The following is a 16,814-nucleotide window of genomic DNA, read 5'->3' as shown; positions in this document are numbered from 1 at the left end:
CAGGAAGTGAAAATACAACAAACAGCTGACAGCTCAGAGTGTGGTTTCATCTTTCCATCCATCTCTGTGTGTGTGTGTGTGTGTGTTCTTGTCTAGCTATCTTTGTGAGGACCGAAATCTGCATTCTACTATACTTGTGAGAACCAGCAGTCACTTGTGAGGACACACAACCCGGTCCTCACATTTTTGAAGGCATTTAAAGCCATTTTTGAGGCTCAAAACGTGGTTTTAGTGTCAGGGTTACAATTAGGTTATGGTTAGGTTTAGGGTAAGGGTTAGGGTTAGTGTAAGGGGCTAGGGAAACCATTATGTCAATGAGGGTCCTCACTAAGATAGCTGAACGGGGTTGTGTGTGTGTGTGTGTGTGTGTGTGTGTGTGTGTGTGTGTGTGTGTGTGTGTGTTTGATAACACTGGAAAGTGTCACACACACACAAACACCCGCAGAACTCCGCCCCCTCCAGCCTTACAGCCAAACAAAGCACACAGCACACACCTCGCTGTCCTCCAGCTCAGGTCCATCCTGGAGGCAGCTCACCTGGTTGGGCCTGAGCAGTTCCTGCTGTCAGACAGCTGTAAAGACTCTGAGAACACTCTGCACACACATATGATGACTCCACCACTGAGGCTCCAGCAGACACACCTCGGTCCACATTCAGCCTGACTCTAACAGCCTGGATCAAACACAGAGCTGCCAGCTGCTGCTGCTTTTGCTTCCAGCTATCAGACAGAAGCAGAACCAGCTCCAGGTCCACAGTCAGGAACAACTACTGGGAACCAGCATCAGTCCTGGGGCACAGACAGAGAAAACAAGGAGATGACTCATCGTTAGAACAGGACCTGTACTGCTTTAACCAACAGCTCCACACTGGTCCCCACAGTCTGCTGGTGTGTAGCAGCAGATGTGCCGGCACAAAAACTATAAATCTTTTATGATCTATTCAAATAAATCATGAGGATAAATCAAAGCAGCCTGGAGCAACACCTGGTTTTGAGCTGCTTGGGGAAGAAGTCGTAGACTCTGCAGAGCGCCAAGGCAGGATGACGACCACCAGAGGGTGGCATGGAGTGAAGCCTGACCAATGGCATCACTGGAACATAAAAAATAAAAAAGGTCTGAACACAGAAGGGAAACTTTGACACGTAATAAAGTGCCAGCTGTTGGCAGCTGTTCATGAACACATGAAGAAGAAGCTGAGACATCTTCATTTAAAGTGCTTTTATAAAACCTCCACATGTACCCGAACACATTATTCTCCATGAGACCAACATCTCACTAACATCTAGAAACACCTGGTGCCCTCACACAGTTTTAATGTCTCACTGATGAAGTTGAATTATGAATCATTTTTTCCAGTGGGCTGTGTGTGAGACACCAGGCTTTACTGTGAAAGGAGCAGAACTCCAGACGACACTAGTTTTAAATAAAGATGAAACCATCAGCTGTGTGTTCAGTCAGGAGCTGATCCCTCAGTGAGGACCTGAGCTTTCATGTGATGATCTGATGATGTCACAGAAACACTGAGTCACCTGACTTAGGCAGAACATTTGTGAAGCAGAGCTCAGAGTCGGGTTTGAAGAACTTCTCCTTCTGAGGTCTCCACAAGCTCAGAGCTGCAGCATCTTTGCTCCAGTCCTCTGCCTGTTTCTCACTGAACCTGTGAGCCAAAGATGTATCTGCAACACAGAGAACGAGGGTCAAAGGTCAAAGAGTGACGACTCAGGCTGAACTGACACGTCACAGTTCTGATGTTTTTTGCCTAAAACTTAAACCCAAAGATCCAACTGATCCAAGTTATCTTTACTTTGGACAAACTGAAGCTGTTCAGAAGCTCCATCAGCTTCTGGAAGTCAAAGCTTCTCTTTTCTTTGCTGCAACTTTATTCTGGTGTTAATTAATTTTAGTCTGATCGAATCTGGTTTTAGTCTGATTTGAACTGGTTTTATTCTCGTTTAAACTGGTGTTTCAGTGAGTGTTGGTCTGACCTCCACTCTTCCTCCTGTAGATGACTCCAGCCAGAAACAAGATCAGACCCAGGATCAGTCCTACGGCTCCAACGATGATCAGTCTCTCTGTTTCAGGCATGGGAGGGACTGAAGACACACAGGTGAGAGTCACACAGGTGAACAGACACACAGGTGGTGTACAGGTGTGTCGATACAGACTGGTATTTACCCCAGTTAATAATCAATGGTTTCTCCAGGCTGGCGTGCTCCACCATACAGGAGATCTTCTCTCCAGACCTTCAACACAAACACAAACCAACATCACTGATATTTATCTGATTTATCTGATTTGTGTGATCAGCTGATGGTTACCTGATCACCTGCAACACATTTTATATGATGGACTTGACTCACAAAGATGTGGAAAAGAGAAATTATGGAGATGTTAAAATAACTGAATCAGCAAATGTCCTGTTTTAAACTTTCAACAATATTAAAAACAATCTTGGGGACTTCCTGTTTTCGATCTGAATTTTCGGACAGTTCCTGCTGAAACACTCGGCTCTGCAGAAACTGGAACGTCGGATGGGTTCAGTTTTAGCAGGAATGAGGAAGAAGAAGAGGGAACAGGTTTCACAGGCTGAGCTGTGAATATGGGATGTTGTGGTTATTCAAACTAAAGTCAGTGAGCTGGAGCCACAGAAGAAAACTTGGACAAAGATCAGAGTTAACAGCTGAAGGATCAGACCCTTCAAACATCACCATTGAAGGAGTTTGGTGCTGACAGTGGAATTATCCTGGAGAGGGCACACAGAGTTCTCCAGCTTGTCCTTCAGGACCGTGGGAAGAATAGTGTTGATGCATGAGGTGAATGACGGCATCATCCGCTCCAATGCCAGGCTGGTAGGCAAACTGAAGTGGGTCTAATGATGAGCTCACAAGGCGCCGAAGCTGAGCCAGGACCAGCCGCTCCAGGGTCTTCATCAGGTGGGATGTCAGAGCCACCGGCCTTTAGCTGTTGAGGTCCTTGGGGCGTGAAGTCTTTGGCACTGGAACAACACAGGAGGTTATCCAGAGCTGTGGGACTCTTCCCAGCCTCAGGCTCAGGTTGAAGAGGTGCTCCATCACCCCACACAGTTGCTCTGCGCAGGACCTGATGACCCTTGAGCTGATGCCATCTGGACCCGCTGCCTTCTTGGCTTTAATCCTCCTCAGTTCCCTCCTAACCTGGGTGGTTGAGAGAGACAGGCTAAAGCCTTGTGTTGGGTGTTATTATGTTAATCTATCACTTTACTCTGACCGCTGTGCTCGTGGAGGAGGCTGATCAAGGTCTGTGGTCACCTGCAATTGACACACTAAGACATTTATTACATTTCATTTTCATCACTACTTATTACCACTTTCATTCTCTGATTCTTTCATTCACTATTTAACACATCTCTTTCCATCATTCATCCTACACACATCAGCTGAATTAACTCTTTTCTGTCTTGACATTTCTGTTTTTCTCACACAACATACTTCATGCACACTTTCCCACATTTCATCACAATCAGAAATGGAGTTTCCACCCAGACTATGGGCCATCCCATCCATGACTCCTTTTCCATGGGGTTGAGCTCAAGTCATTTTCGCAACAGGAGCGTCCTGCTTGCGGCCTCCTCTTCTGTTGCTTGGTGCTGGTGTAAGGAGTGTAAGGACCAAAACAGAGCACCTCAGCTCGCTGAGGTCACAGGATCACGCACTCAATTAAGGGTCTTCTGTCAACTGAAACCCAACTTGTTGAGTGTCTAAAATAAAACTTCGCCAGTACTAAATTTGCGCAATTTTGCAGTGTCGGATCATGGATCTGCGCACCCCAGCGTCGGACTATCAGTCGTGCTCTCTTGGGCATGCGCCCCTTGTCGTCTGGTTGAAGACTCTCTCCCCAATTCAAAACCTGCTCACCGTTTCTCTCTTTTTCTCTTCCCCTCTTGGCTCTTTAACTATCTGCATGTGTGAGTTGCTGAAGTAAGTTTTGCAGTTCCCCCTTTTCTACTTTTTTCTTAAATTAAAAAAAGAAAGGAGGGACTGAGGTCATTTTCCCTCAGGATGGCTAGTCACTGGATCCCCGTAATTCAGCAAAACTCAGCCGAGGAATCCTATTTGACAACGCCATATTGTTATGGAAATTTTAATAATAACCTGCAAAACCCCCAGTGAGCATCTTTTGAAGTGAGCTTAATAAACACATTGCAATGTGGAGAGAAACATCCCAGCCAAACACCAGGGTGATTTCTGCTCATGGCTGCCATCCTTACGTGTTGGCCCACGTCACGGGATGGGGCTGTACAGTGGTACAGCCCCATCCCTAAAACCTTCTCCCTCACAGAGAGAGAATTATGACCTTTTACTGCTTAGCGTCAATGAGAGATTTGCATCCCTGATAAGCAGAGGGAGTCTCACTATCTGTTTAACGTCTCCCATGAACTTACAATGGCCCCACTGTGTGTGTGTGTGTGTGTGTGTGTGTGTGTGTGTGTGTGTGTGTGCGTGTGTGTGTGTGTGTGTGTAGACCATATGTGATAGAGCATAAGACACATTTGTGAAGCTAACCCAAGTAACAAAGTGATACTACTATTACTACAGTGACATGGTTAAAATATGTGATCGATACATAAGAAATGAAATCTGCCAGTACAACATTCAAATGACGTCCAACCATGACCCAACCTGGAAGTTAACACGACGTTTAACACTTGAACTTTGGACTGAGTAATTTTTTGTACGTCAATTGGACGTCTGTGACAGGTGCAGGAAACTGACATGATTATAAATATAATGTTTATTTGTGGGTTTTTACAAATGTCAACATGACACAAATGAATACAGATGATTTATAAACATAAATGATTCATTATATGTTGGCCTACTGATTTATTCAATACATGTTCCTGTTTTTGACTTATTTATTTATTTTAATTCATCACCTTATTTGTTTGTTACCAGATTAAAACTGTGATTCATTTAAATCTGTTGAAATATTGAAAATGTTGAAACCATGTTAAAACATAAAATAATAATGTTCAAATTATTTAGATGAATTTTGAAATTCATTTTAAAAGGAGTAACATGTGTTTAACAAGTTTAAAAGAGCGTTTGAATTATGTATGGTTCATTTGTACAAGTCTCCTGCTTTATTGCTCATGATTGTGAGAGGAAGTGTGTAGTTCTCTTATAATATACAGCCTATATTATAAAAACAACGTACAAGTATAAGGTTGATGTTGAAAAGATGTCCACAACGAACACATTTTAGGTCATACATTTAAGACTTGTGTTATTATTGGGTGACAGTACGTCACAATGTTCCAAAGTGCTGATGTTTTTTGCCTTTTGGTGGCTCCATAATGTGCCTCCAATCATCATGCATCATGATGACTATCCCCAGAATCACCTCGGATCAAGTTCACACAAAAAACTAATTTCAGTCTCTTATTAACAGTTCGAACCACATAACATGGCAGTGACATCACTTCAAAGAAGCAGGGCCTCATTTGTCTTTATGGATATTCTAAAGAATGATACGGGCCTCAACACAGGCTTCATTTGGACCCCCCCCCCCCGTGTGCAACACAAGATAAATGTCATCATTACATTAACTGCAGCTAATTGCGTATTACTGTGACATATGTAGTGTGTACCTGTAAATCCAGGTAGTTGTGGTATTACATGTGCTGGATGCACATTTGCTGTAACTGGCTTGAAACCAGCTTTAGAAACACATCATGTTGACTTTGCTGTTAACTGGTCTCATCATTAGGAGGCGCTGTTTGTATTTTTTCTGCGAAAGCTGTAACAGTGACAGACTTGGTTAAATGAAGGTTTATTTGGCTTCATGAACACATGATCAGATTATAGAGCTCATATGGAATCATGACACAAACATGGTTTTACCTGCTTTTAGTGACAGGCTTTGTAATTCAAGCTGAGGATACAATAGTGTGATACAAAGATTTACAGCACATGAAGCAGAAACATTCAAACCATCAACATATTTGAACTCAATCAAAACAAATATCCTGCAACAGTTTAATGATGAACCAATCCAGCAACAGCGAAGGAAGAAACCAAGATGTTCCTGACTCTGGTAAAGGAGAGGAAATGAAACACAGACTGCTCTCTGCACATATCTAACCTGCAGGTAATAATCTGTTGGTCATTTTTCTCCCATTTCAAACCCAGAGACTGTAAACACTGAGCAGAAACACAGAGTTCACCCCAGAAAATCTACATGTGCAGCTAAGAAGTGACTTTAGTTTTAAACCTTAGTGTTTTAAACAAATAAAATTAAACGTCTCATTTTTCCTCTGACTGACCCACTCGTGCTGCCCTCCTGTGGTCATGGCTGCAGACATGTCACAGTCTTCAGTCCTTCCCCTGAAGCCCACCTCTCATAGCACACTACATAATCAGTGACCCAAAGCCACAAACGTGCAGCGCAGCCGTAGCGCAGTCCCAGCCACACGAAAGGAGTCGAGGCGTTTTTGGCTCTTTCCTGGACCCATCGCTGCTCCTCAGGGTTGCTGATTGAAACCAGGTCATGGTGTTTCTGTCTGCAGTAATTCAAGGCTTCCTCCCAGGTTTTGTTTTCCCTGATCAGAATCAACTTATCTGCCATAAAATCACAGAAAACATGAAAATGAGCTTTGAAAGAAACAGCTTTATTTGTTGTAACAAAATATGTCAAACAAAATACTAAACAAACAAAGCAAAAAATTAGAAAACTTGAAAGATTCGAGGTAAAACAGATATACAAAGCAAGATGGCAGAGCACTGGGATAGAGGAAGCAAAACTGAAGTCAGCACAGGCAGAAAACACAGGGATGGGACTAAAAGCATAAACAGCCATGGACACAGAACACAAAGAGAACAGACAGGGACTGAAACAATAACAACACTGAGTAAAAACTTGAACTGACTGGAAATGATGGGAACAAATATGAAAAACTAAAAATATAGAACTAAAAATGTAAATACTGAAAACTGAAAAGCACAAGGAAATATACAATTAAAGAACTCATACAAAGCTAGAATATGCAAATCCCTGAAATCCAAAAGAACAAGTCATAAAACCATAATAAACACAAAACCCGGACAAAGACACATGCTAGGTCCAGTTTTAGACAAAGAACAAAGAAAAAACATTTCAGTGATTTTTCAGATGAATCAGTTGCTCTACAGAGAAATCTCTGTTCCAACCATCAGCTAAACATCTTCACCTCTGACAGAAGTTCAACATTCATGCAGAAATAAGTGGCTGAAGAAACATACTGACCTAAATCCTTTGAGTGACTCCAGCTGTTCATCTATTGGACAAACAGCTGAGATAAATCTGTGTAAACTCACCATCATAGCAGAAGAAAGGCTTTCTTTGGTCACATCCAGCAGAGCTCCATCTTCCTGATCTCTCTAACAGAGTCGTAGCACATGTCCTGTTGTTTAGTCCATCATTAAATGAGTCCATGTCCCAGTATCTGAAAGAGAAGTTACTCCCATCTGACCACCTCCAGCTGTCTCTGAACAGGCCGATCCACAAGTTCACCTTAGGGTCTTTAGACTTCTGTAGCTTCTTAAACTCTTCACTGTATATCTGATCGAGTCCACTGGCCAGGTCGGTGTGATGCTGTCTGCAGTAGTTCTGAGCCTGAGTCCAGTTCACAGACGTCTCATTCAAATGAAAGGTTTTATTGTCTTTCAATGTTTCTGTCAAATCAACAGAAAAGAAAGTCTTTATCAACTAATTTGTGTCATTCCTAAAACTGTCTCTTTCAGGAACATATGATGTAACACAGATTATAAACTAGATTATAACATTATTAAAATATTGTATTATCATATTACTGTCCACATATTCTTACTGTCATAACAGATGAACGGATGCGTGCGACTACATGGTTCATCTTCCCACTTGTCTCCTGTCCTCACACAGTTCTCCGGATATGCTCCATCATTAGGTTCTCCAGCTGTCCAACAGGTCTTATTTTCAGTGTATTCCTTCCCCGGCAGAGACCAGTGCCACCTCCTGTTGTCTCTTCCTGGCTCGCTGTACAGTCCAATCCAGGCTTCTGTTTGATTCTGTGCAGAGTCTTGAAGTCTTCTCATGTCTGTCAGGTCAAACACTTTGGCCAGGTCTGTGTAGTTCTCTCTGCAGTATGCCCGTGCTTCATCCCAGCTCATCTCTTCTTTAATAAAGTGGTACTCATACAGGTGACATGTGATGAAGACACACTGACCTAAAACAGAAGAAATACTGTTGAATATCTGCTGATACAAGCAGGAAACTCATGTTCCCATCAAACTGTCCAGTTTACAGGTGAATCCTTGATTTTCTCAGTCAGAGTTCATTTGTTTAATGAGTCCTGATCAAACTAAAGGATTTTAGGTGGAAACAATCAGGAGCCCTGGTAAAATGATCACTCACGCATCAGAAGAAGCAGAAACAGACTCCACTGCATCGTCGCTCTGTCACAGGAAAATGACTTTTCTTTCATTTGGAGGAAACAATGAATCCAGCAGCTCTTCACTGTTTGATGGACACGCAGCACTTTATATTAAACACAGATATCTAGTTTATCACACACTGCTGTAAGAAATATATGATTATTCTTAATAAATGATCATCTATTTAAAATTGTCCATGAAGACAAAAGCAACAGTTCAAATGTGGTCCACACAGCACCTCTGTACACAGACATGAAATGAGCCTGCAGGTTTGAATCTGGTTCTTCTCTGGTGTTCATGCAGACAGCTCTGCAGTAAATAATGATCTGTACTAACACACACTCTCTTTGTACTCAGCATTTGAATATTAAGATACAAATTTCCCCCCTGACACAAAGACACAGTGTAGATATGGCTTATGAATTGACTTGTTTACATTAAGCTGTGGAAAATGGACAGAAAACACCACACCTGTGGACTGTCCAGCAAGCAGAAACAGGAAGTTTTATTCTAATTTCTAAAAATGACTTCCTTGTTTGTTTAACATTTTCTTGATGTGGGGGGTGCAGAGTAGGGCTATGACAGCAGAGGTACACCAACACACATCACCACCCTGTGACAGTGACACACTCCACTCATGCTCACAGGAATCTATATGACCTCACAAGCCCAAAACCAGCTTTTTAAAATTAAGCGGCTACACTGGTTTGAATTCAATTTTCTTTATATAAAATCACCACAACGGTTGCCGCAAGGTGCTTTATATTGTAACGCAGACCTTACAGTAATGCATGCAGCGAAAAACCAAATAACCATATGACCCGCTATAAAGCACTTTGGCGACAGTGGGAAGGAAAAACTCCCTTTTAACAGGAAGAAACCTCCGGCAGAACCAGGCTCAGGGAGGGCGGGGCCATCTGCTGCGACCGGTTGGGGAGATTGTGTCTAAATCTATTTTTAGTTGACTTTGGCCTTTGACTTGAGATTATTTATATATTTTTGCAGTTAAGAAAATGTTTTCTTTAAAAAAGTTAAACTTGAACATGGCACATAAACAAGAAAATGTTTTAGTTGTTTGTTTTTTCGACAAATGTTGTATGGAGTTACATTTTAAAAACTGCAATATTAAAAATAGAAACAAATGAACAGTTCATTCTTTTTGAATATTTATTATTGTTTGTTAATAAGACAAAAGTATTTCTTATTAGATTACACGAAAACTAAAGTAATCACTCTAATCTGAACATTTGCTCACACTGACATACGCACAATACACATAATATCATAAACTAGAACTCACATCAAGCAACTAGTATGTAACCGTTTATATAAAGCCCATTATTAAACAATGTGTTCATTGGTAATTGCATTTGCAGCTCCTCTCACCTCAACAACACACATAAAAAACATTTAAAATTGAAAAGATGTATGAGCCTGATTAACCTTACTGCCACAAATACCATTTGTGCTTCATTAGCAAAGCTACTGTACTTGAAGCTCACTTTACCTGCTACCAACTTTGATTACTTTTAAACAGTTTCCAAAGTTATGCTTTACTTTAACATGTTTACAACAGTCTTATCATTTTTACTGTTTAACATAGGAGTCATTTTGAGGACAATTACTCCACCTGGGTAATAAAATAAAGAGGCACAGATCACGACTTTGTTTAAAGCTTCAACTACAGGATTTATTCTGCAGGCTTCCCTATAAGGCAGTATACATTCTTCCTGAGAGCATTGTGGCATCTTTAGGGAATCCAGTTTGATAAAACTTCAAGTGTAATTAGATAAAAACTGAATCTGAACAAAAAATATTACTGGGGTGTCCATTTTTTAACTTGGTTTAAAATATGAACTGAACTGTAATCCCCATAACTTATGCACCGTTTTTATATCTCCTGACTTTTTAACTATTATTTCAATCCATAATTATGTCTTAAAACTACATTTTTAACCTTTCACAAAGATAAGTACCACGCTGGGGTTTTTTTTGGATCATCATAATTACTTAAAGCTGGTCCATGTTCAGCATTGCAAGTAACATGACTAAGAAACTAGTCATGTTTTACAATTAAGAAAAAAAACTTGTCCACTCAGGAAAAGGGGGATTTATGGTCAGGGTTGGGGGTTAGGATGTGATTGTTATTATGGTTACAGAGCTGTAGGGTGGTTTTGGGATTAGAGTTTGATGTGTTGTGTGATGGTGTTTACACACTGCAAAACTGTAATATCACCACAATGTGATTGGTCACTTGGACCGCCATCAGTTTGATGATCCAGGAGCAACACCGTCAAGAAGATACACATTGTGCTTCTTTTTGAGCTGCTTAACTTTGTTAACAGAAAGTAAACACAGACACACAACGAAAAGTGAAAACTACTTTCCCTCATCTTTTACAGTGACTGTGGAAACTGCTTTATTTAGGAAAGGATCAGGAAGTGAAAATACAACAAACAGCTGACAGCTCAGAGTGTGGTTTCATCTTTCCATCCATCTCTGTGTGTGTGTGTGTGTGTGTTCTTGTCTAGCTATCTTTGTGAGGACCGAAATCTGCATTCTACTATACTTGTGAGAACCAGCAGTCACTTGTGAGGACACACAACCCGGTCCTCACATTTTTGAAGGCATTTAAAGCCATTTTTGAGGCTCAAAACGTGGTTTTAGTGTCAGGGTTACAATTAGGTTATGGTTAGGTTTAGGGTAAGGGTTAGGGTTAGTGTAAGGGGCTAGGGAAACCATTATGTCAATGAGGGTCCTCACTAAGATAGCTGAACGGGGTTGTGTGTGTGTGTGTGTGTGTGTGTGTGTGTGTGTGTGTGTGTGTGTGTGTGTGTGTTTGATAACACTGGAAAGTGTCACACACACACAAACACCCGCAGAACTCCGCCCCCTCCAGCCTTACAGCCAAACAAAGCACACAGCACACACCTCGCTGTCCTCCAGCTCAGGTCCATCCTGGAGGCAGCTCACCTGGTTGGGCCTGAGCAGTTCCTGCTGTCAGACAGCTGTAAAGACTCTGAGAACACTCTGCACACACATATGATGACTCCACCACTGAGGCTCCAGCAGACACACCTCGGTCCACATTCAGCCTGACTCTAACAGCCTGGATCAAACACAGAGCTGCCAGCTGCTGCTGCTTTTGCTTCCAGCTATCAGACAGAAGCAGAACCAGCTCCAGGTCCACAGTCAGGAACAACTACTGGGAACCAGCATCAGTCCTGGGGCACAGACAGAGAAAACAAGGAGATGACTCATCGTTAGAACAGGACCTGTACTGCTTTAACCAACAGCTCCACACTGGTCCCCACAGTCTGCTGGTGTGTAGCAGCAGATGTGCCGGCACAAAAACTATAAATCTTTTATGATCTATTCAAATAAATCATGAGGATAAATCAAAGCAGCCTGGAGCAACACCTGGTTTTGAGCTGCTTGGGGAAGAAGTCGTAGACTCTGCAGAGCGCCAAGGCAGGATGACGACCACCAGAGGGTGGCATGGAGTGAAGCCTGACCAATGGCATCACTGGAACATAAAAAATAAAAAAGGTCTGAACACAGAAGGGAAACTTTGACACGTAATAAAGTGCCAGCTGTTGGCAGCTGTTCATGAACACATGAAGAAGAAGCTGAGACATCTTCATTTAAAGTGCTTTTATAAAACCTCCACATGTACCCGAACACATTATTCTCCATGAGACCAACATCTCACTAACATCTAGAAACACCTGGTGCCCTCACACAGTTTTAATGTCTCACTGATGAAGTTGAATTATGAATCATTTTTTCCAGTGGGCTGTGTGTGAGACACCAGGCTTTACTGTGAAAGGAGCAGAACTCCAGACGACACTAGTTTTAAATAAAGATGAAACCATCAGCAGTGTGTTCAGTCAGGAGCTGATCCCTCAGTGAGGACCTGAGCTTTCATGTGATGATCTGATGATGTCACAGAAACACTGAGTCACCTGACTTAGGCAGAACATTTGTGGAGCAGAGCTCAGAGTCGGGTTTGAAGAACTTCTCCTTCTGAGGTCTCCACAAGCTCAGAGCTGCAGCATCTTTGCTCCAGTCCTCTGCCTGTTTCTCACTGAACCTGTGAGCCAAAGATGTATCTGCAACACAGAGAACGAGGGTCAAAGGTCAAAGAGTGACGACTCAGGCTGAACTGACACGTCACAGTTCTGATGTTTTTTGCCTAAAACTTAAACCCAAAGATCCAACTGATCCAAGTTATCTTTACTTTGGACAAACTGAAGCTGTTCAGAAGCTCCATCAGCTTCTGGAAGTCAAAGCTTCTCTTTTCTTTGCTGCAACTTTATTCTGGTGTTAATTAATTTTAGTCTGATTGAATCTGGTTTTAGTCTGGTTTAAACTGGTGTTTGACTGAGTGCTGGTCTGACCTCCACTCTTCCTCCTGTAGATGACTCCAGCCAGAAATAAGATCAGACCCAGGATCAGTCCTACGGCTCCAACGATGATCAGTCTCTCTGTTTCAGGCATGGGAGGGACTAAAGACACACAGGTGAGAGTCACACAGGTGAACAGACACACAGGCGGTGTACAGGTGTGTCGATACAGACAGGTATTTACCCCAGTTAATAATCAGTGGTTTCTCCATGCTGGCGTGCTCCACCACACAGGAGATCTTCTCTCCAGACCTTCAACACAAACACAAACCAACATCACTGATATTTATCTGATTGATCTGATTTGTGTGATCAGCTGATGGTTACCTGATCACTTGCAACACATTTTATATGATGGACTTGACTCACAAAGATGTGGAAAAGAGAAATTATGGAGATGTTAAAATAACTGAATCAGCAAACGTCCTGTTTTAAACTTTTAACAATATTAAAAACAATCTTGGGGACTTCCTGTTTTCGATCTGAATTTTCAGACAGTTCCTGCTGAAACACTCGGCTCTGCAGAAACTGGAACGTCGGATGGGTTCAGTTTTACCAGGAATGAGGAAGAAGAAGAGGGAACAGGTTTCACAGGCTGAGCTGTGAATATGGGATGTTGTGGTTATTCAAACTGAAGTCAGTGAGCTGGAGCCACAGAAGAAAACTTGGACAAAGATCAGAGTTAACAGCCTGAGCTGAAGGATCAGACCCTTCAAACATCACCATTGAAGGAGTTTGGTGCTGACAGTGGAATTATCCTGGAGAGGGCACACGTGGTCAGACTGTCCAGGCAAACAAAGAGTCCTGGTTCCAGGTTTGACCTGGACTCACCTGGGTATGTACTCCAAGTGGGAGTGGACCTGGTAGAGCCAATCACCATTTGCAAACTCTTCAGTGGAAGTGATGTCAGAGGTTATTTCCTGTCCATTTCTCAACCAGCTCACTTTGATCAGTTTGGGGTAGAAGTCATAGACGCTGCAGACCAACATGGCAGGATGGTGACAACCAGGAGCCATCGTGGAGTGAAGTCTGACTGATGGTGTCACTGGAACATCAGAAAGAGGAGAAATGTTTTTACTTTGTTCAAAGTTAAAACTGCAACACAATAAAGCTGAAGTGACTTTATAAATAGAACAAGCCTGAAATGGTCAGACTGTTCCTGTAAAACTACCAGAACTACAGAGAATGTGTAGCTTTAACTGAATGTGTCAGATTAAACCTTCAGCAGTGTTTGCTGTAAACTAAGTGCTGTTGTTGTTGTTGTAAACTAACAACAACAACAAATCAACATACGAGCTGCAGCAGTGTAGACGGAAGCCCGATACAGAAGAGGAGTCCAGTCAGGAGTTGTGTTGATGATGATGCATCAGTGTGATGAGGTTTATTTGATGATCTGATGATGTCATAGAAACACAGACTCACCTGACTTAGAAAGAACATTTGTGTACCAGAGGTCAATGTTGTGTTTGCAGTACGTCTCTTTCTGAGCTCTCATTGCAGCAAGGTATCCCTGATCTTTGTTCCACATCTCTGCATTCTTCATACCAAAATCAGTGTATCCAACAAACTTCCCCACATCACTGCTGAACCTGACAAACTCTATCTTGTTGTAATAGCAAGATCTGATGAACTCGACATCTTGCAGCTCAGTGGAGTTAAACAAGCAGCGATCTGAATTGTAAAGTTCATATCCATCTGAAACACAAAGATTAGAGAATCACTCTCCTATAGTAATCTGGGAAACCTTTAAGAGCAGATTGTTGTTAAGCTTAATAATCTAAATAAGGTGAAGATATCATGATGATATGATTCCAACAAAGTATCAATTCAATTTGATATATATAACAACGATTAACAAAACAGACCCTAATATTAGAGAGGTTCCCTGGCTGTGTGTGACTCTCAACTTACACATACAAATTTTGACCCGATTTTTCTTCCTTTCAGCTGATTGGTCAATTTCTTGTCAATCACAAATTTAACAACCCCTCCGACAGCCAATCCCATCTATTCTCTGATTGGATTGTTAAATTTGTGATTGACTTGACATCGACCAATCAGCTGAAAGGAAGAAAAATCGGGTCAAAATTTGTACGTGTAAGTTGAGAGTCACACACAGCCAGGGAACCTGAGCGCAGAGATTTGCACGTAGCTTTTTACTTTGTATCTGTAAACAGACCTAAAAAAAAAATTGTAACTTGTGTAAAAAACAAATTTACAAACACAAATCTTTTATCTCTAGATGCACATACATAAAACTTTCACATATTTTGGTTTACAAGGTTAAAAAACTCAGTTCACAACTACACATTTGATTTACAAGTACAAAATATTTACCACAATTTGAGTCCATACCAATCTGTCTGAATGTAGGAGAACACATCCAGGTGTTTATGTCTTTAAGACATACCTGTATGTTGTGCCAACATTTCAAAACAATGTAATTTGATTAGTCACACGTGATGTTCCAATGTGTAAATGCAATATTGCAGAAAACTCTCAGTGTGACTGGATATTAAATAGTGTGTTTGTAGGGAGAGCCTGAATAAGGACATACATCTTCTGCATATAAACTGACATTTACCTTCATTTACGTGGGAATTATCCAGATGGACAGTTAAAAAACAGAGAACTGTGGAGTCTCACTGTTTGTATAAGTACAGTTAAGAAGAAGAGGTGTTAACCACTTCTCACTTTATTTCATGAGTCATTTGTTTCTAGTGCCTTGTCTTTATTTTTACTTCCCCTCTCCTTGTATAAACTACATTTACTCAGTATTCCACATTGCTTTTTTTCTCTAGAAAAACAACGCTGTAAAACTTAATGATAGCTGAAACAGTAAACTCCAGCTCTGAGAGGCAGATGAGCATCATCATAGATGAAGATTACAAATAAAAATGCTGCTGTGCATCAACCACAATAAAAATAATATCACATCTCATCCTTCACTTTCCTCTAATCATTGAACACTCTGTATCTGTGACTGATCATGTGCTTGATTAGTATATTGATCTTACCTGTTGTGCAGATGGTGATGAAGAGAAGCGTGAGGCATAAAAACATTGAAGCCATGTTCCTGAGTTCTCCTGGCAAGCAGCTCTCAGTCAGACTGTGTCTGACTGAGAGCTGCTGTAGAAACCAGAGTGCAGGGTCACATGACCTCAGCATCAGCTGTTACCAGGAAGAAATTGCTTAAATATTTTATTAGGTTTTTATAATATTATGCAAAAAACAAACAAATATTTGTTATATTGTTCTGACAGTCCAGGATGTGAACTTTCAATAGGCTCCAGCTACCCTGCATTGCTATTTGGATAAGCTGAAGAGAATGGATGGAATTTGTTAATTATAAATCAGAAGCTATTTGACATTATTTTGATTACTGAGAGTTTGCTGGGGGTTTGCTGATTTGCTGTGATTTGGTAAAGTTTACAGTGATCAGCTATGTTGGACTGGTACAGAGCAGCTGTGGTGTTCATGGTCAGTGTGAAGTTACATGAAAGGCAGCAGACATTTATATTTGATGTGATGATGCTGAGTAAATTCACTCACTGAATTTGACCTTTTACACTAGCTTTATAGAGTCTAGTGGTTGAATATCAGTCAGATAACCTGTGAAGCATCAGCTTATGCCTTGTTGTATTCAGTTGAATCAGCTGATCAGCTGATGAAGAAGAAAAATCTACTGGAGCTCAAAATGCAGGTTTTTATGTGACTTATCTCTAAGTGACTTTTTCTTATCTCCACCATTACACATGATCTCACATCCACCTTTGGTTGTTAGGCTCCAATAACACTGGACTAGTTCACCAATGACAATAAAGGACCTCTCTACGTATCACACCTTTAGGGAATATCTTAAAAAAAAGATAAAGAAAGAAAGAATGGACCACCTTCCCCCAGACTCCCCAACCAGTAACTTACCTGTGAAATGAACTCTGCGCTCAAACATCCACCACCAGTAGCAGAGCTCAAATGCA

The 16,814-nt window shown here is 41.4% G+C and overlaps 1 protein-coding gene across 4 annotated transcripts; it reads right to left on the bottom strand.

Moving 5' to 3' along the window:
• Positions 1–606: 606 nt before the first annotated feature.
• Positions 607–15,987, bottom strand: LOC100709109 (H-2 class II histocompatibility antigen, E-S beta chain). 4 transcript variants are annotated; one of them, XM_025905409.1, is made up of 9 exons: positions 15,852–15,967; positions 15,172–15,244; positions 14,257–14,529; positions 13,666–13,879; positions 2,175–2,242; positions 1,985–2,092; positions 1,529–1,675; positions 984–1,089; positions 607–787 (listed from the first exon to the last, which is right to left on the bottom strand). In XM_025905409.1, the coding sequence occupies exons 2-9, from the start codon at positions 15,215–15,217 to the stop codon at positions 766–768; spliced, it is 984 nt and encodes a 327-aa protein (XP_025761194.1). In that variant the 5' UTR covers positions 15,218–15,244; positions 15,852–15,967; the 3' UTR covers positions 607–765. The 4 variants fall into 4 exon arrangements, with proteins under 4 accessions (XP_025761194.1, XP_025761195.1, XP_019212318.1 ...); XM_025905410.1 differs by having other exon boundaries at positions 15,190–15,244; XM_019356773.2 differs by lacking the exon at positions 15,172–15,244 and having other exon boundaries at positions 15,852–15,987.
• Positions 15,988–16,814: the final 827 nt, after the last annotated feature.

The sequence above is a fragment of the Oreochromis niloticus genome, linkage group LG3 (genome assembly GCF_001858045.2).
Source record: "Oreochromis niloticus isolate F11D_XX linkage group LG3, O_niloticus_UMD_NMBU, whole genome shotgun sequence".
In the NCBI taxonomy this organism is placed as follows: Eukaryota; Metazoa; Chordata; class Actinopteri; order Cichliformes; family Cichlidae; genus Oreochromis; species Oreochromis niloticus.
This window is presented reverse-complemented; position numbering and strand designations above follow the sequence as displayed.